Source organism: Psammomys obesus, unplaced genomic scaffold, assembly GCF_907164565.1.
Source record: "Psammomys obesus unplaced genomic scaffold, mPsaObe1.curated_primary_1811, whole genome shotgun sequence".
In the NCBI taxonomy this organism is placed as follows: Eukaryota; Metazoa; Chordata; class Mammalia; order Rodentia; family Muridae; genus Psammomys; species Psammomys obesus.
In genome coordinates, this window is record NW_026596131.1 from 12,915,882 (window position 1) to 12,934,588 (window position 18,707).

Here is an 18,707-nt window from a genome sequence, read left to right on the forward strand (position 1 = left end):
CCCCTGCCAGGGTCCCAGTGGCAGGTTCCTGCACTTCGACACCTGTGGAGGGTATGCTGTGGGAGGTGACCCCGGGAGGGCATATGTTCCTGGGGGTGACAAAGGCAGGGCAGGGGTGTGACCTGGAGCTCTGCCTGAGACTCTTCGTAATACCCCCATCTCCTGCTGCAGTGACTTTGAACCCACAGCACTGAAGAAAATTGCTATAAAGTTCAGAAGCTAACAGAGCCTACTGACTGATCCAGATATAGCCAGGCGTGGGGACAGTTTTTGTTTCGGGATTTTGGTTGGTGTTTTGGGTTTTTTGTTGTCTGATTCAAGACAAAAGAGTCTCCCTGTATATCCCTGACTGTCCTGGGCTCACTATGCACATCAGGCTGGCCTCAAGCTCACAGAGATCCTCCTGCCTCTGCCTCCCAAGTGCTGGGGTTAAAATCATGCTCCAGGTTCCCTGGGGACATTTTAAAGCATGCAGATGCAAGCAGCTAGGTTTTGAACTGCTACAGGGGGTCGGGGAGAACCCCAAGAGATGCTTGGGGCTCTCGGAAATGGAGCCAGTGCTGGCCAGGAGGTCCTGCTCCTCCTGCCTCCACTTCGCCCCAGCCTGCAGCGCCTGCCTGGATTTCTGTCAGGGAGGCTGGAGTCTGAAGACCTGGCCAGTTCAGGCCCTCCTGTGGCTGACCTTGCCTCGCTTGTCTGTCCATCACATGACCTCTCCCTCCCACCTGTAATCACATACCCCTTAAACGCTTCTAAATGCCAGGGTTTCGGCGGCATGTGCAGGTCCACGCTTTGAGACGTGTAGTAGGAGGTGACCCTACTCCTCGGGCCACATGGGGCAGGGCAGGGCAGGGGTGCAGGGTCCTGTCCCTGGGGCAACGAGAGTCGGAGGGGCACAGGCAGGCGTGGGTGCTCAGGTAGAGGAAGGTCACAAAGCACAAACCGTGCAGGGGAAGATGAGCAGCTTTTAGGGCAGCAGCTGCAGCTGCACAGTCGCCTGGGACCAGGCTGGACACAGATCCCTCAGCCCGCTCTTCTAAATCATGGGCTCTAAGGGCCAGCAAGAGTGCTGTCTTCTTGGTCCATTTGTGGCTCTTCATTTATGGTCTTTTTTTTTTTCCAACAAGGCTGATGGCTCACACCTGTTAGTCAAACACTTGGGGAAGCTGAGGCAGGAGGATTATGAGGTTGAGGTCAGCCTAGACTACACAGCAAGACCTTATCTCAAAAACTGCACAGCACAGTGGCACATGCATGGAACCCCATTCCTCAGGAGGCAGAGGCAGCAGGATAGCCATAATTTTGAGGCTAGCCTGGTCTACATAGTGAGTTACAGGCCAGCCAGGGCACAGGGTAGAATTTTATCAAATGTATCCAAAAAATGGCCAGGCATTGGTGGCATTCCCCTTTAATCTCAGTACTCTGGAGGCAGGTAGGTGGGCCTCTGTAGGTTCAAATTCAGGCCTGGTCCATTTAGTGGATTCCAGGACAACCTACAAAGTGAGACCCTGCCTCAAACAAACAAAAAAATAAAATAAAAATTACCTAAAAATAACATTACCATAAACCTGAACGAGAAATTCTAAAGGTGTGCTCAAAAGACCCAAGCGGGAGGGGCGGGAGGGGCAGGCCCGGGACTTGAGACCTGCTGCTGCCTCCAACCAGAAGACAAGGGAGGGGGGCTCAGGAGAAAGGGCATGGGCAGGGATTGGCAGGCAGCGTCTGAGAAGGGTTGGGCAGCCGCTGGAAAGAGGTGGCTGAGGCAATCTCTGCCGCATGGCCCAGGGCTTAGATGACGGGCGCTACCGGAAATGATGTGTCTGCCTGGCTAGCCCAAGGCCACATTAGTGAGAACCTGTCTCAACAGTAAATAAATAAGGGGTGGAGAGATGGCGGGCGCAGCCAGCAAGAGCTCCTGCAGAGCGCTGGCAGAGGACCCGGATCAGTTCCCAGCACTCACATGTTGGCTCACAACCACCTGTAGCTCCAGTGCCAGGGGATCCAACACCTTTTTCTGATTGCCATGGGGTACACACAGGGGTACACACGTGGTGGACACGTATGTACTCAGGCACAGACACCTGTTTGTAAAATACAAAATTTTAAATATAAAAAAATTTTTTGAAGAAAAGGAATTTTGTGGGGACTTTAGTCAAACTGCTCTCCCCTTCCCACAGTTCCAATTGGAGAAACTCACAGAGGTGGGCATGTCAAGCTTCTGTAGATCCCCCAAGAATGGCAAGAGGGGACCAGCCTTGGGTGGCCTTCCTAGAGGGCAGGGCTGGGCCAGGGGTTTGGTATATTTGCCAGGCAGGCTCTATGGAGCTGTGACCTGGCAGCAGGGGACCTCAGCTGTGAAGAAACTGCCTGAGTGGGTGCTTCCTGAGCAGTCACTAAGCCAGCTCAGAAAGCCACAGGCTGCTCCGCAGAAGTCCAGCCACACCGGTGGGCAGATATGCTTGGCCTCCCAAGGGGTAGCATGTTCTAGTACCCATCTCACCTGCTTCCTTGACTCTCTGTGTCCCTCAGGCCCTGTGGGTCCAGCCCTAGGGTTGGAAGGGCCTGCACTGCCCAGGCCACACCACTGTTGGTGGCATGGCCAACTATGCTTTGTCCAGGTTAGACTGGGTCCAGGTCCTTAGTGGACGGACTTGCCCTTCTCTAGACTCCTTTAAGGACAAGACTCGGACACAGGGCTTCACACTGTCAGGTGACGGAGAGCCTCATCCTGCCTGAGGTCTAACGTGGAGACAAGCAACGCAGCAGCTATGGTAGATACCTGATGATGTGGACCCAAGGGCCTCTCCTCCCTGCCCCTTTGCGGAAACCCACTGACCCCCCTAGTCACCCTGACGAAGAAAGCACTTGTGTTGCCATTAGACCCGCCCAGATGCCCAGGGTAATCCCCTGTCCCAAACTCAGCAGGCACAACCTTACTCCCTACAGGGGGAGGGCACAGACATCCCCAAGCCAGCCCTCCAGGGTACGGGGCCCCCCTGGATAGCCACAACCTTCAAGTTATCTTCTAGCTGCAGACAGCCACCCAAGGAGCATCCAGGGGCCTTAGGGTGGAGAGACCAGGCTAGGAAGCTTTCAGCAGCCTGAGCCAGAGGCCCGGTACAGCGTCAGTTCACGGAAGCATGGGACTTCTTCAGCTGCTCTTCCTGGCTGTTCTGGGTGAGTCTCCTCCAGAGATCATGGGGAGGGCCCAGAGGAAGCAAGCTCAGGCAGAGGAGTGTTAGAGAGTCCAGGGCAGAGAAACCCAAGGTGTGACAGTCTGGAAGCCAGAGGGAGAGAGGGAGAATGTGGGAGGCTCTGAGCAATATGTCGACGCTTCAGCCTGTGCACATATGACCTTGTTGCGGTATCATCTGCCATTTAATGATTCCACTGGGGTGTGTGTATGTGTGTGTGTGTGTGTGTATATAGTGTGAGTGTGTGAGTGTGCCAATGTGGATGTAAATGGAAGCCAGACATTAAGGTCCAGTGTCCTCCTCAATCACTTCCTCACGTTTTCTGAGGCAAAGGCTCTCACTAGCCTGACGCTTGCTGTTTCAGCTAGCCAGTGAGCCCCAGAAATTCACCTTTCTCTACCCTGCTCCCCCAACACTGGAGTTAAAACATGCACATGCCCAGCATTTTTGGTGGATACTGGGACCTTAAACCTAGGTCCTCGGTCTGCGCTTTCCTCACTGAGCCATCTCCCCAGCCCCGATTCCCACGAACTCTAGTGGGCATTCCAAAGGTGAGACTGCAAAAGAGACTAAACTGGGCTGATGGTACACGCAGATGATCTCAGCACTCAGGAAGTGGAGACAGGAAGATCAGGAGTCCCAGGCCACCCTCAGGTACATAGTGAATTCAAAGCCAGCCTTGAGTGCAGGAGAGAGCTGACTGGTCCCTGCCGCCTCACATGAGGCATCAGCCTGCGCAGGAAGTGTCTGGGCCGTCTCCCTCCTCTCTCCAGCCTCCCTCACCCCTCTCCTCTTCTACAGCTGCCTGTGGCTTCTCAGAGGAGCAGACAGAAGGTGAGTAGCCCCCATGCTGCAGGGAAAGGGTCCAGCTGGGGACGCCTCACCCGGAGCTGCGCACCTGTGGCACGTGCCTTGGCTGGAAAGAGGTTATTGAGGGTGAGGACCCAGATGGGTAATTCCAGCCTCCACCTCTGCAGGGCTTGATGGGACCGTTCTGGGGCCTCTAGGGCACATGGAGAAAGGAGTTTGGAGGGTGTGGGGAGGAATTCTCAGCTTTGTTCTGGTCACAGGGCCCAGGTCCTCATGGGGAGCAGAAGGCACCTGCTCCAAGCCCCACAGCTGTGCCTGATGGGTGGGATCCAGAGAAGGTGAGGGGGTTCTAGTGTGCGCTTATGGTTGTGGGGAGGCCTCAGGAGAGGAGGAGGGTGGTGAGGGAGCCAGGATCTTCAGGGAACTTAGAGACTAAGCTGCTTTGCTCTGGAAGCAGCTGAGAGTGAGTGTTCACTCTTTCTCTCTCTCTGTGTGTGTGTGTGTGTGTGTGAGAGAGAGAGAGAGAGAGAGCAAGAGAGAAAGAGAGAGAGAGAGAGAGAGATGCCTGGTGGAGGCCGGCAGCTCTGTCTAGTCTTCCACCTGCGTCCCTGCCTGGGCGGGCGTCCCCTTCTGTTCTGCTTAAGGGAGGGTTCAGGGTGGCGCTGACACAGCTCTCGCTCGGATGAGGCACAGACCAAACTACCATTTCCTCATTTTCTGTAAAAAAAGAAAAAGTTTATTAGTGTCACAGCTAAAAAGAGAGCTGGTGGCTGGGTCTCAGGAAAGTACCTGGGCAGAAGCAGTCCTGCCTTCCTGCGCCCTCAACCCATGGCCTCTGCTCAGCTCTGCTGATGGGGTCCTGCTGAGGGAAGCTTCTGGAAAGCTGGCTGATCTCTTTCTCCCTCACAAATCCTCTTGGCAGATGTTTGGTTGTTAGCACTGTTCTGGGACTCCTCAGGCTAAAACCAGGTTCAAAAAGAAAACCCAGCCTCCCCTTCGGAAAGAGGGAATAAGGGCTCCAGGCTGTTAGAATTAAGAGCATCTGTGGGTGATGGAAGGTGCAAGGTCATCCTCAGCAAGGTGGAGCCTAGCCTGGGCTACAGTGAGACCCTGTCTTTAAACAGAGGGAGGGGGTGTCAGTCTGGTTGCACACCTTTGTCAGTCTCAGCACTCAGAAGGCAGAGGCTGGAGGATCTCTGTGAGTTCCAGACCAGCCTGGGCTACACAGTGGGTTGCAGGATAGCCAGAGGGGCTACACAGAGAAACCCTGTCTCAAAAAAATGAAACCCAGTCAACCAACCAACAATAACACCGCAGCAGCTATCACTGCAGCAGGCTCACTGTGGAGAGAGACCTTTCTTATTTTCTCCTATGGAAGCAAACCATACTTTCTCATGCCTTTATTCCCAGCCACCGAAATGGACATGAGAGGGCTTGGCTGGCTTTTCACTTGTACAAGCCAAGCTCTTCGCCCTTCATGAAGGAAGGAGGGAAACAAAAAGACATGTAACCACAGTTTGGGCTTGAACTCATTCTCCCAGGGAGGCAGAGTCCATCCCGACACCTTCTTTGTACCCTGATGAGATCTGTTGTCCCCAAAGATTAAGCTGCCAGAACTCCTGTCAGACACTGTCATTAGGTCCAGAATCTCAAACTGAAAATCTAGCTTGATTAAAAAAAAAAAAAAAATCCCCTCACTTAATGATGTTTACCAAAAGCCATGGAAGAGGCAGGCTTTGTTGGGGGCAGGCAGCTCGAAGGGATTGCTCTTGGGCTCACAGGATCCCTGCTGTGGGGTGTGGGATCTCTGGCCTTAGTCCTAGCAGCAATGCCAGCAGACACAAAGTTCCCCTGAGGGGAACATGGGAATAAGGATCTGAAAGAAGGTGTGTGTAGCGGTTGATGGCTGGGGACTCCCAGGAAACGTCTGTGACAGCCTGCAGCTCCTCCTCCACAGGCTTTTTCTGACCATGGTCGGTACAGTTTCCAGGTGGCCCGGTAGAGCAAGGGCAGCGTGTACACTCTGGGATGTAAATTATTTCCTTCTCTATCTCCTCCTCCTCCTCTTTGAGTCAGGGTTTCCTGGAACTATGTAGACCAGACTAGCCTTACACTCATAAAGATCTGCCTCCCAGAGGCTGAGATTAAAGGTGTGCACCACCATGCCTGGTGTGTGTGTCTGTGTGTGTCTGTGTACCACGCACACGCACACAGGGTCCACCGGTGTACTTCCTCTGGAAGTTACAGGCCACTGTATGACTCTGAGCGACAAGTTCTGTTGACTGCTGAGCCTGCTCTCCAGCTACTTCCCCGCAGCCTAGTCCCCCTGCTATTATTTTTTAAAGATTTATTTTTCTCATTTTCAGTTTTTTGTGTATACGTGCCCTGCATCTTTGCAAGTGAGTGTCACTTGTGTAGGCATGCCCGAGAGGGCTAGAAGAGGAATTGGATCCCCTGGAACTAGACTTAAAGGCAGGTAGAGGCTGGCTGGTGGGAGTGCTAGCAACCCAGCTCTGGCCCTCTGCGGGAGCAGCAAGCGTCCTTAACCACTGAGCCACCCCCAACCCCTCCAAACCAGACAAAGCAGACAAAAGTGTTCTTATCCAGCAGTTTCCCTCAGGTCTGGCCTCTTGGAAGTGGAGTCTTGTCACTGTGGAGCTGGAGCATGTGAGGGGCTCATTTCTTCTTTTGACCTCCCTGGAACTCAAGCACTCGGCAGGCACAGGCTCTGCTGGGGCATGATACCTCCAGACCCTTCCTGGTCCTTAACCAGACCATGTTCCTTGCATAGATCTTGGCCAAGGGTCAAGGGGTCTGAAGCCATTTCCACCTCTTGTCAGCTTTGGCACATGAGTAATGGGTCTGCCCGAGTCTGAGTCTGTCTTTGAGTTTGTTGGGATGTGTCTAGGGGTACAACAGCTGAGTCCTCACTAATTCTTTTACCCACCCACCCCTTTTATGGTGCTGAAGAGAGAACCCAGGGTCTTAGGATTGTTAGCCTGATATTCAAGCACTGAAACATACCCTCAGCCCCTAAGTTTACACTAATTTCAAGTTTTTATTTGTTTACATGTGTATGTATCTGCATGGGCTTATGTGAATCACCCTGAGGCCAGGAGAGCTTGTCAGCCCCTGAGACCTGCAGCTGCAGGCATTTGTGAGCTGACTAGACAAGAACCAAACCCCAAGCCCTCTGGAAGTGCTGCTCTTGAGCACCGAGCCTTCTGTGGAGTTCCAGTTATTAACTTTTTTGCGGGACTGTTAAGCCTGAGTTTCCCTGAGGTGTCTGATCCATCTCATTTCTCTCTTTCCCTGGCTGGCTCGCCTCCCAGACATCACCATAGCCTACAAAGTGCTGGACGTTTATCCCCAGAGCCGTCACGTGCTTATAACCTGTGACATCCCCGAGGCGCCCCGGCCCGTCACTTACTCTCTCATGGCCAGCCAAGGTGTCCTGGTGAGGAGAAGGGTTGTGAGTGACCACAAGCCAGCCTCCTTCAACATCAACATCACACTTAAGCCCAACCCAGACCTGCTCACCTACTCCTGCCAGGCAGCCTCGACCTTGGGCACCTACGGGCCCAGCACCAGGCTACAGATGTACTGGGAGCTGTGGGCCAGTGAGTATGGGCTGGGGGTGGGGGTGGGGTGCTGGCTGGTGAGGTGGGTGGGATGTAGGTCAATGGAGGGTCTGGGGGAAGGAATGGTGGACTTGGAGATGGGGACATTAGAGGAGAGAGAAGAAGAAGGCAGCAAAGTGGCGACAGAAGGCAGATGGCTGTGCTATGGTGACCGAGGACAGTCTCCAGGCAGGAGCCAGAAGGCACAGTGCAGCCTGACGTGGGGCTGGTAATCAAGGCCCTGCTGTTGTCTATCTCGTCCACAACCCCAGGGAGGCTCTCTATCAGGTCCTCCACTGTCACCGTGGAAACTGAAGTTCTCTTGAGGTTGAGGGCCTTGCTTGACAACCTGCAAGTGGCCACATCTGGTTCCACCTCACACTACCCACTCCAGACCTTTCTTTCTTCCCTTTCTGCCCCAGCTGCCACTCCCTTGTTACTAGGAACAAGAAAGTGTTGCTAGCCTCTGTGGGTCCAGCATGCCTACCCCTTAAAAACACCAAGGGGTTTTTTAGAGAGCCTAAAAGAGGGCACGCAGGGCCTGCGGTTGTGGCGCACACCTTTAATTTCAGCACTTGGGAAGTGGAGGAGGTAGATCTCTGAGTTCGAGGGCAGCCTGGTCTACAAAAGTGAGTTCCAGGACAGCCAGGCCTACACAGAGAAACCCTGTCTCAGAAAAACAAAAACAAACAAAAACCCGCACAGGGTCTGAGGCCCAGCAGCTGGAAGGCTGGGGTCGCTGCACGAGCTGGCTGTGTGGTTGTGGACAGGTCTCTCAACATCTGGGCCTCAGTTGCTTTGCGTGTGAAGCAAGATGATAACGGGGCCACCCCGGGTGCTTAGCAAGGCTTGTGGGAGGTTGTGGTCTGCACCAGTGAGGTGGAGACCAGGCAGAGGACAGCTAGCTGCCAGTCAGGAGGGGTGCTCAGATCGTCTGGCTGAAACTCCAGCACCCTGATTCTTCTAAGAGTCAGCTCTTGTCCTGAAGGAGTTTCCTTACACCAAGAGCTAACACTGCCATCCTGCTTTATAGCGCTCGCCCTTGATCCCTGAGCTGGAGGTGTGTCGGGCCAGGCGAGCACCTAATCACTGTGCTGCACAGCTAGCCTAGCTTCAAGACTGATTTTTACTTTATGTGTATGAGTGTTTTGCCTGTTTGTCTGTGCAGCACATATGTGCAGTGCCGTGGAGGCCGGATGTGAACATCAGAGCCCATGGGACTGGAGTTATAAACCACTCTCAGCCGCCAAGTGGGTTCTGAGAACCAAACTGGGGCTCCTCGAGACAGCAAGTACTTTATTGTTTTGTTCTGCTTTGTTTCTTTGAGACAGGGTTTCTCTGTGTAGACCAGCCTGTCCTTGAACTCAGAGACCCACCTACCTCTGCCTCCTGAGCGCTGGAATTAAAGGGGTGCGCCACCACTGCCTGGCTGCAGTAAGCACCCTTAACGGCTGAGTCATCTCTCCAGCTCCTGGATTTATATATTCATTCATTTATTTGTTATTTTCTGCCCCAGAGCCTTGAGAGCTAGGATTTCAGGCACTTTTTGCCATGTCCTGTCAGCTCACTATTTAGGAACTTAAACGGAAAGCAAGCTGCCTGGGAAAGCTGACCGCTCTCTCTGTCTTCTCAGATAAACTGCTCAGTGTTACTTGGTGATGTGGGACTTAGCTCTTGTGACTCCATCTTTATTTTTAGAACTGGTCCCCACAAGAGGTTACTCCAAAACAACTTTAAAAATTACTCAACAGTGCCAGGTGCATGCCTTCAATCCCAGCACTCAGGAGGCAGAGGCAGGCAGATCTCTGTGATCAAGGCCAGCCTGGTCTACATAGTGAGTTCAAGGACAGCCAGAGCCATGTAGAGAGACCCTGTTTCAAAAGCAGCAGCAACAGCAAAAGAATTTCTTTAAATGCATCGTGAAGATAAAATTGTATAGTGTGTACTACAAGCACTCTGGAAGCCTAGGCATGTGCGGAAGGCACTCCGGCAGGCTGCCTGGGGGAGGAGGAGGCAGTCACAACTAAGTCTTCGGGTTCCTTTGACATATAAGGAGGAGAATTTTTGTTTTTGTTTTTGAAGATAGGGTTTCTCTGTGTATCCTGCCTGTCCTGGAACTCAGTGATATGCCTGTCTCTGCCTTCCGTGCGCTGGGCTTAAAGGTGTGCGCCAACCCCACCCCACAAGCTAAGGGGGAGAACTTCTCAGGACTGTGAAAAGCTTTCCCATCACACCTATGCTACCCTTTTGCGCCTGCCAGAGCCTGTGTCTCAGCTGCAGACTGACTACATCCTGTACCATGGTGACTCAGGCCCCACTGTGGCGTTCTCCTGCGTGGCACCCTCAGGCAGTCCGCCCATCACCTACCGCCTGGTGGGGGATGACGGGCATGTCCACGCCCAGCAAAGGCCGGTCCATGGGAAACCTGCCAACTTCTCCGTCCTGCTGTCCCAGACCTCGGGCTGGTTCCACTGCGAAGCTGCCAACAGCATCAGTGTCGATAGCAGCGCCCGCGTCCTGCTGCTCCCAGGTGAGCTTGGAGTGGGGTCTACAGCCTTGTCTAGGGAGGCCGTAAGGGCGGGGAACAGCAGAACCAGGCCCCTGCCCAGTGCAGAACAGGCCCAAGGGCTGCCGCAGGCCTTTCTTGCCCCTTGCCCAGCAGAAGCCTGACCCAGCCTCCTTAACACACACACAGAGAAGCTGCCCCTGGCAGCCACCTGCATCCTGGCTGGTAGCCTTGTCTCCATTGCAGTCATTAGCTCTGGGATGCTGAGCTCGGCCAGGTAAGCCATGGGGGTTTGCTGTGGGCGAGCGGCTGACCACCTCTGTAAGCAGCCAGTGCCCTGAGTGTTCCCTGAGTGGGAACAGCAGGTTAGTCTTGTGAGGCTGGGTTGCCATCAGGGTACGACAAGGGCCCCACTTGAAGCTGCTTATTAAAGCCGAAGGCCTGCAGGCTCTAGCAAGTTCTTCACCCCACCCCCACCCCAACCATGCCTCCCAGGTGACACCTGGTGGGGGATTTCCCTATGGGTCTCATGGGGCCTCCAGGGTGGGCCAGGAGGTCACGGCAGTCCCACTGGGAGTCTTTCTGCAGAGCTGAGGCCTCCCAGGTCCTCCTCTCCCAAGCCTCTGACCTGCACAGTAGCCAGGGCCTTCGTGTGGTCGGGCTCCAGGCACCGCAGATGCCTATGCACACACTTGTGGCCTTTGGGTGGTGGCCGCTTCTGTCTCCTTGACCATCTCAGCTTGGTGCCTGCTGGACCTTATGGTTCATTCTCCAGAGGCCAGACTCATGGGAGAGCACCCGACCTCTCTGAGACTCATTGTTTTCCTCTATAAAACGGGTCCAGCGGCCTAGCTCCTGCTGACCATGTAACCAGGGAGCAGTGAGTGGCCTCTAGGTGAGTCAGTGCATTTAGCTGGGTGAGTGAGCTTATTGATGCGCTTGGCTGAGTCTGCCTGACCTGGACTGTCAACTCTCTTGTCATCAGGTTGTGACCGGAAGACAGAACCGTGGGGTTGCCTTCCTGCCCTATTCAAGAACCCGCCAATGGAGCAAAAGGGAACCTGGGGGGTGGGGGTAGAAAGAGGGGGAGCAGATTGGGGTACCAAAAGTAGTACACTCCAAAAGGGGTCCAGAAGTCTAGAGCATTAGTGTGAATGGGGCCCAAGGGAATAAAATTGTATTGTGTGGGGGATTCCTGATGGATGAGTGGCTGTTAGTGAGAGGCTCTTGCAACAAGAAAAAAATATGAGTAACTGAGTGGGTGTGCCTGCTCTTTGATGCAGTGGGCCCAGCTTCTTAAACTTCTGGTCACGACCCCATATGGGGTTGCATAACTGAAGAAGTGGGGTCATCAACAATCTGGCAACAGTAACAGGTTTCTGTGTGGGGTGGCTCATACCTATAATCCCAGACCCAAGGAGGTGCAGCAGGAGGGTCAGCAGGAGTTCTGGGTCAGTCTTAGTACATGAGTCTGGTCTCAAAGAGTTAAACAAATACATACATAAAAATAAAAATTGAGCTGCTAAGCCAGGCACTATGGCGCTCGCCTGTAATCCCAGCACTCGGGAGGCAAAGGCAGGCGGATCTCTGTGAGTTCCAGGTCAGCCTGGTCTACAAAGTGAGTCTAGGACAGCCACGGCTACAAAGAGAAACCCTGTCCTGAAAAAAAAAAATAAGTTATTTATTTTTATTTTATATACACTGGTGTTCTGCCTGCATGTATGTCTATGTGTCAGATTCCCTGAAACTGGAATTACACACAGTTGTGAGCTGCCGTGTGGGTGCTGGGAATCAAACCCCAGCCCTGTGGAAGTGCAGCCATCTCTCTAGCTAGATGTGATGGCACACACCTTTGATTCCAGCACTTGGGAGATAGAAGCAGGAGGACCCCTGTGAGTTTGAGGCCAGCCTGGTCTATACAGTGAGTTCCAGGACAGCCAGGCTACATAGTGAGACCCTGTCTCAAAATAAAATAAAACAAAAACCTAAAAAGGGGTCTGTAAGATGAGTGAAGGTGTTTGCTGCCAAGTCTTAGAGCTGGAGTTCAATCCCAGGGACCCCCATTGTGAAGGGAGGCCACCACTCTTACAGGGTGTCCTCTTCACCACCTGTGCCGTGCCCTGTGCCTCCCTCAGCCACCCCAGGATCAGAACAATTAAATAAACGTAATGAAACACATGGGGGTTGTTTGTTTTTCGAGACAGGGTTTCTGTGTAGAAAAAACAGATGAAAGAGAAAGGAGGGGAGGAGGTGTGGGAGAGCCCTGCCAGTCTCGACTCCCTCATCAAACACTCACGGCGTTGCGTGTGCAGGTTTTAGAAGGTAGAAAGGAAGGAGCAGCCCTGTGCCCACCCACCAACAGCTTGTCACTGTCTGGGCAAGTGTGCAGATAGGCAGTTAAAAGGCCCAGAGCCTCTTGGCCTACTCTGTCTCTCTCCTGGGCAAAGTTTCTGCCTCAACTGCCTTACTGTCCACCCCCGGCCCCCATTACTGAGGTGACTCTGTCCTCATTACCCACCTCCCTACCCACTGAGGTGACTACGGTAATGCCGCCTTGTCCTGACTCCATGTTGTGTCTTGCCTGGTCACTTCTCAGGCCCCTCCACCCAACAGCCACATCTGCCTCTGAAACACATGGGTATTGTCCGTGCCAGGGTGTCCGAGGCCTCTTGACAGTCAGCGTGTGGCCCCTGGGTTGACACAACCCCTTCAGAGTCATTCTCTTTACGCTCATTGCTGATTCCCTTTCTAGATATTAGTTTTGGGCCGGGGGGGGGGGGTTGGGGTGCTGGGGTCTATGAACTAATGATCTTGTTTTCATTTTTAAAATTACACTTCTCTGTGTGTTGTGTGTGTGTGTTGAGACAGGATCTCAGATAGCTCAGGCTGGCCTTGAACTCCTTCTCCTGCCCTCCTTCTGCTCCTGAGATAACCATCAGGTGCTTTGTGGTGCATTATCTTGCTATCTCGAGAAGTCCTTGGACTCTGCCCCTCAGGTCCAGGAACAGCGGGTAAAGGGCTTGGTCCTTTACCCCTTCCTAGGCTGTGCTTCAGAGAGAGAGGAGTATGGTGGGGCCGTACTTATTTACTACTAGAGCCCAGAGGCTGGCGTCCGGGACCTCGGGCGCACTAGGCAAGAACTCGTGTCCCAGTCCTTTGGTCTGGAGCAGAATGAGGGGAGGATTGGTGGGATGCGGGTGTCTGGAGAGCTTCCGGGAGATGATCTTCATCGGGGCACTGTGTTCCTGTAAGGGGGGGCCGCCAAGGAGGCTCTTCCTGGGGACTCTCTGATCCTTTCTGGTTGAGCTTAAGCAGGACAGACATCCCCTGCCCCACCCTGGCGCCGCAGGCGCAGCTCCAAGTTCCTGCCACCTGCCACCATTGCAGGTACTGAGGGGAACTCTGCAGCAACTCCGCGGCGGCTGGCCACGCCCCTGTCAACGACTGGCCACGCCCCTGCCAGCGGCTGGTCACGCCCACGTGGGCGGGGCGGGGCGGGGCGATCCGGCTAGTTCTCGGCCATCCGCGGCTCGGCGGCGACGGCAACATGGAGAGCGGGGCCTACGGCGCGGCCAACGCGGGCGGCTCCTTCGACCTGCGGCGCTTCTTGTCGCAGCCGCAGGTGGTGACGCGCGTCGTGAGCATGGTGAGTCGGCCAGGGAGGACCCGGGGCCGCGAGTCCCAGCTACCGGGCCGCGTGGGCCGCCGGCCTCGGAGCGCGACAGGTGGCGGCTGCCGGGCGTCCCGGGCCTGGCGGAGAGCACGGGGTCCCGCGCCTCTCCGCGTCCCTGTGTCCTCCAGGCCGTGCGTCCTGTCGCCTGTCCCACTGCGGCTCCGGGCCTTGTCTCCCCCACTCGGGTCCGGGCCCCGTCGCACTCCTCCGGGCCGCTCTGTCCGGGATGTCCCTGAGGTATCCCGGGGAGGCAGGCCTGTCGCCCTGCTGGCAGTGGGAGGGACCGGGGGACGCCACAGCAGGTGGCCTGCAACCCGGAATTCACCGGGAAGGGACTTTCTGAAGCCACGTGGGGTGCAAGGTAGGGGGGTTGGCCTGGCTCCCTGAAGCAGGGTTTCCTTCCCCCTCAGAGGCTAGCAGCAGGTCTGCCAACCCACCCAGAATGTACTCCCTCCCTAGAAGCGGGGCAAGCCTCTAGTACCAGGCGTCCGTCTCTTGGGACGAAAACACTAAGAGCTGAGACGTTAGCTGTCAGATGGAGGGTGGGCCTCCTGCCCCTGGTACCTGGGCTTGGAGCCTTGGAGGTACCATGGCTTCCCGGGGCCTCCCAGCCTAGCAGTGGAGTGTGGTTAGACTCCGTCTGGGGTTGTACCCTGTCAGTCAGGGTGGCAGTGCCAGGAGTCCTGACCCAGCCTCTGGCCGGGTGCTGGAGTTCCGGCTTCATCTCCGTGTGGGGGCGGGGCTTGCGACGGCCAGTTCCGCAGCCCTGCTGAGAGCGTCCTGGGCCGATAGCTCTGGCCGGGCGAGTCCGGAGGCGGCCGGGTGCCCACAGACTGCGTCTGCCGCGTTGATGTGAACCTGGCAGTGGCCTTCAGGTGTTCGGAGGAGGCGAGATGACGAGCACGATTCCGAAGGGGCTGTTTCCCAAACTCTGGACAGTTCCTCAAGCTGGTTAGCTTCCCACCTCCGCCCTGGCTCACAGGCCTGCGGTTCTGAACCTTGTTCTATGGGGAACCTCCCCTCCCTGGAGGGGAGGGGCCAGCGTGCCCAAGAAGCAAGTCCTTGTAGAGAGAAGGCTGGCCCGCTGGAGAGTCGCCTGCACTACGGTAGTCTTGGAGGGGCTAGGGCTGCTGTTGCAGGCCTTCTAGAAGATGCTGTTGGAGGCTGTAGAGTTGACTTGGGGCAGAGTGTTGGGGACAGGGTTGGATGAAGCTCCTGAGTTTTCGCTCTTGAGTTTTAGGGCCCATTTTGTGTAAGAGTCATTCAAATGGGATGTGTAATCTCCATCACTGAGGAGGTTGAGGCAGGAGGATTTCAGGCCAGCTGGAACCAGAAGTGCGATCCTGGCTTCCTATTTGTATTTACTCGTTTTTATCTTATGTGTGTGTTCGCTTGTGTGTGAGAAGGTGCACCGTGTGCCTGGTATCCACAGAGGTCAGAAGGCGGTAGTCCTGTCCCCCAGAACTGGAGTTATAGGTGGCTCTGAGCTACCCTGTGGGAATTTGGTGCTGGGAACCAAATTCAGGTCCTCTGCAAGAGCAGCCAGTGCTCTTAACTGTGGAGCGGCTCTCCAGTGTGAGACTCCATCTTAACACTACAAGAAGGAGCAGGTGTGCTGGCGTAGGCCTTTAACGCCAGCCTCCTCCTCCGGAGGAAGAGGCAGAGGGTCCACCGAACTCCAGGACAACCAGCACTGGTCTAGTGAGACTCTCCCTCCAACAACAAAAACAGAACACTCTGTGTCTGTCTGTCTCTCTGTCACACACAGGTACACGCGCGCGCACACACACACACACACAGACCCTAAGGCTGAGAACGGTAGGCTGTTGTTGTTGTCCTTGTGTAGCATATGTGAGGCTCTAGGTTTAAATAGCCAGGAATGAGGATGGGATAGGGTGTGGGCATGGCAGCACATGGTTATAATTCTCGCATCTGGGAGATGGAGGCAGGAGTAACTCTGTGTTACACAGAGTTCAAGTCCAGCCTAAGCTAAAGGCGACCCCCTCCACCCAAAACAAACAAATAAACAAACAACCCCATCCCCTCTTTTTAAAAAAACCAAATCTCACTGGGCATGGTGATGTATGTCTGTAATCCCAGCATTCTGGGAGGCAGAGGCAGGTGGATATCTGTGAATTCAAGGCCAGCCTGGTCTACAAAGTGAATGAATGCAGGACAGCCAAGGCTACACAGAGAAACCCTGTCTCTAAACAAACAAACCCCAAATCTCATTCAAAATGGTGGATTGTTGTTTGTGCTTAGTCACAGCCTGAATGAGAATACACTGTAGTCAGGCACTTGGGGATAGTCCCTTCCCACAATAGCCCATCCTGTCCCCAGCCCCTGGTGGTAAGGACCTGCTCTAATCAAGCCCTGGGCACATCTGCCTGTCACCTTAGTCCCAGGAGTCCAGAAAGGGTTGAAACAGCATCTCAGGAGACAGCAGCAGACAAGTGACATCCTGATACCCTGCTAGGACCCTCATTTCTGGGCCCCCAGAGGAGTTTGTACAGGGTCTGGCCCACAGGCGCCTGCATTTGCCCGTGGCTTCTCTCCCCTCAGGTCTTGGCCTTGATCGTGTTCTCCTGCATCTTCGGCGAGGGCTACATCAACACACACAAATCTGATCAGTTATACTGTGTGTTCAACAAGAATGAGGATGCCTGCCGCTACGGCAGCGCCATCGGGGTGCTGGCCTTTCTGGCCTCGGCCTTCTTCCTCGTGGTGGATGCCTTTTTCTCCCAGATAAGCAATGCCACTGACCGCAAGTATCTGGTCGTGGGTGACCTGCTCTTCTCAGGTACGCCTGTAGCACCGGTACCCTGGGAGACCTTGGTACTGTTGGGAGGGTTGCTGATGGCAGCACAGGGTTATGAACCTCACCTGGGCCTTGCCCTAGGCCCCCTCTACCCTGGGTTGGCACATAGGCATTTGACTTCAGAAACTTAACGGTGAGCATGGCTTCAGGTTTCTGGACTCATCCATCCCACCTAGCTGACCCCTTACCCCTCACTTCCTCTGCTTCTGTAGGTTGCACAGCCCAAGGCCTTGGGAGAGTCCTTCTGAGTCCCTCCTGGTCCCTGGAATCCCATCTGCGCGGGGGCCAATTCTTCCTTCCTTGTCTCCTTAGCTCTCTGGACTTTCCTGTGGTTTGTTGGCTTCTGCTTTCTGACCAACCAGTGGGCAGCCACCAGCCTTGAAGATGTGCGGGTGGGAGCAGACTCAGCAAGGGCAGCCATCACCTTCAGCTTCTTCTCCATCTTTTCCTGGGTAGGTGGACTGCCAACGGTGGCTCTGGAGGCTTGGGTGAAGGCTAAGGCCCCCCTTCCCCGCCCACACCTTGGGTCTTCCCCCACAGGGTGTTCTGGCTTCCCTGGCCTACCAGCGCTACAAGGCTGGAGTGGATGCCTTCATTCAGAACTACGTGGACCCCACTCCAGACCCCAACACAGCCTATGCCTCCTACCCCAGTGCCTCTGTGGAAAACTACCAGCAGCCGCCCTTCACCCAGAGTGCGGAGACCACTGAGGGCTACCAGCCTCCCCCTGTGTACTGAGCTGCCAGGGGCAGAGGCAGGAAGGGTGCTCGGGGCCACCCCCTACCCTGGACTTCTCTCAAGGCTTGCTGCTTGGAACTTCAGTTCCTTGCCTATTACCGTTGACAGCCAGAGTCCATGCCTTTCTGTTTCCCAGGTGCAGCCAGACAGCAAACCTGAAGTGCCTGTGCCCAGAGGGGCTTCACCGCCACCTACCCAATCCTCAAGGGCATCTTTTCACCCTTAGACAGGGTTTCTCTGTGTAGTCCTGGCTGTCCTGGAACTCGCACTGTAGACCAGGCTGGTCTCCAATTCAACAGAGACCCACCTGCCTCTGCCTCCCAAGTGCTGGGTTCAAAGGTGTGCGCTGCCACTGCCCCGCCGTTCAGGGGCATTTATTTTTAGGAGAGGGTCTTTACTAGATCTTTTTACTCCCCCACCCCAGTACTGGGGATGGTACCCAGGGTCTTGAATTTGCTTAACCACTGCTACCATCCAGCTATGTGCTCAGTTCCTTGTTGCTTTTAATAACCCCAAACCCATCTCAGAGCCAGAAGCAAGTGCCTGCTAGACACTGTTTTCAACACATGCCAGTTTCCCCTTGGCTGGAGGCCATGGGAGCCCCAACCCCCCTCCCCTTTTTTTTTTTTAATTCAAAGACAAGGCTGGGGATCCTCGCACCTGCCTCCTTGGAGTGCTCAGGCTCCCCACCTCCACACTCAGGTTCACTGCCCAGCCTCGGCTGGGCTCTATGCTCACTGCTGTGTCTTCTGGGGTCACCACTGTGCCAACTGTCTCGAGGCTGCCTGACAACAGCTGTGGAGCAGGCAGGGGGCTACATATCACTCCTTCTTGCTCCCACCCCTGGCAGGAGGGAGGGGCTTTGCCTGGAGCTAATACCCAGCTTTATGTAACTATTTCCCCAGTGGTTGTTAGCCTCTAGTGGGGAGGGCAGGAACCCCAGCACTGAATGTATTAGAGACTTGGTGGGGACACCCCTCCCTCAGGTTCTGTAGACTAATTTGGAGATGGAATAAATGGTTTTCTCAGTGTGTTGTCTTTGGTGGCGCCTCAGGTTCGGGGTAGAAATACACTTTGATTGGAATTGTTTTAAGACAAGGCCTCAAACATATATAGCTAAGGATGGCCCTCTGGCCCCCAACCCCCACTTCTACTCAGTGTTTGGTCTTAAACCTTGGCCCTCAGGCTAGGCAACTGAGCTAGCTCCCAGACTTTCAAAGAGTGTCTCCATAGCCCAGGCTAGCCTCTGAAGCACAGGCCTATGGAACATGCTTGACTAGAGCAGGTTCTCACTGTGTAGCTCAGGCTGCCCTGGAGTGCTAGCAGTGAAACCATCACGCCCAGATGG

The 18,707-nt window shown here is 54.8% G+C and overlaps 2 protein-coding genes across 3 annotated transcripts; both read left to right on the forward strand.

Moving 5' to 3' along the window:
• Positions 1 to 3,140: 3,140 nt before the first annotated feature.
• On the forward strand, positions 3,141 to 10,294 carry CUNH17orf99 (chromosome unknown C17orf99 homolog). The gene is made up of 5 exons (XM_055592569.1): positions 3,141 to 3,177; positions 3,996 to 4,028; positions 7,337 to 7,624; positions 9,885 to 10,154; positions 10,284 to 10,294. Exons 1-5 carry the CDS (start codon positions 3,141 to 3,143, stop codon positions 10,292 to 10,294), a joined length of 639 nt encoding a protein of 212 aa, XP_055448544.1.
• A 3,320-nt stretch (positions 10,295 to 13,614) lies between these two features.
• Positions 13,615 to 18,388, forward strand: Syngr2 (synaptogyrin 2). 2 transcript variants are annotated; one of them, XM_055592567.1, is made up of 4 exons: positions 13,619 to 13,776; positions 16,366 to 16,603; positions 16,934 to 17,073; positions 17,162 to 18,388. In XM_055592567.1, the coding sequence occupies exons 1-4, from the start codon at positions 13,678 to 13,680 to the stop codon at positions 17,357 to 17,359; spliced, it is 675 nt and encodes a 224-aa protein (XP_055448542.1). In that variant the 5' UTR covers positions 13,619 to 13,677; the 3' UTR covers positions 17,360 to 18,388. The 2 variants fall into 2 exon arrangements, with proteins under 2 accessions (XP_055448543.1, XP_055448542.1); XM_055592568.1 differs by lacking the exon at positions 16,934 to 17,073 and having other exon boundaries at positions 13,615 to 13,776.
• The last annotated feature ends 319 nt before the right edge of the window (positions 18,389 to 18,707 follow it).

Coding starts and splice junctions, on each gene's coding strand:
- CUNH17orf99 (XM_055592569.1), top strand. CDS start 3,141: ATGGGACTTCTTCAGCTGCTCTTCCTGGCTGTTCTGG. Junction 3,178..3,995: donor GCTCTTCCTGGCTGTTCTGG/GTGAGTCTCCTC, acceptor CCTCTTCTACAG/CTGCCTGTGGCTTCTCAGAG. Junction 4,029..7,336: donor CTCAGAGGAGCAGACAGAAG/GTGAGTAGCCCC, acceptor CTCGCCTCCCAG/ACATCACCATAGCCTACAAA.
- Syngr2 (XM_055592567.1), top strand. CDS start 13,678: ATGGAGAGCGGGGCCTACGGCGCGGCCAACGCGGGCGGCTCCTTCGAC. Junction 13,777..16,365: donor TGACGCGCGTCGTGAGCATG/GTGAGTCGGCCA, acceptor CTCTCCCCTCAG/GTCTTGGCCTTGATCGTGTT. Junction 17,074..17,161: donor TCTTCTCCATCTTTTCCTGG/GTAGGTGGACTG, acceptor CTTCCCCCACAG/GGTGTTCTGGCTTCCCTGGC.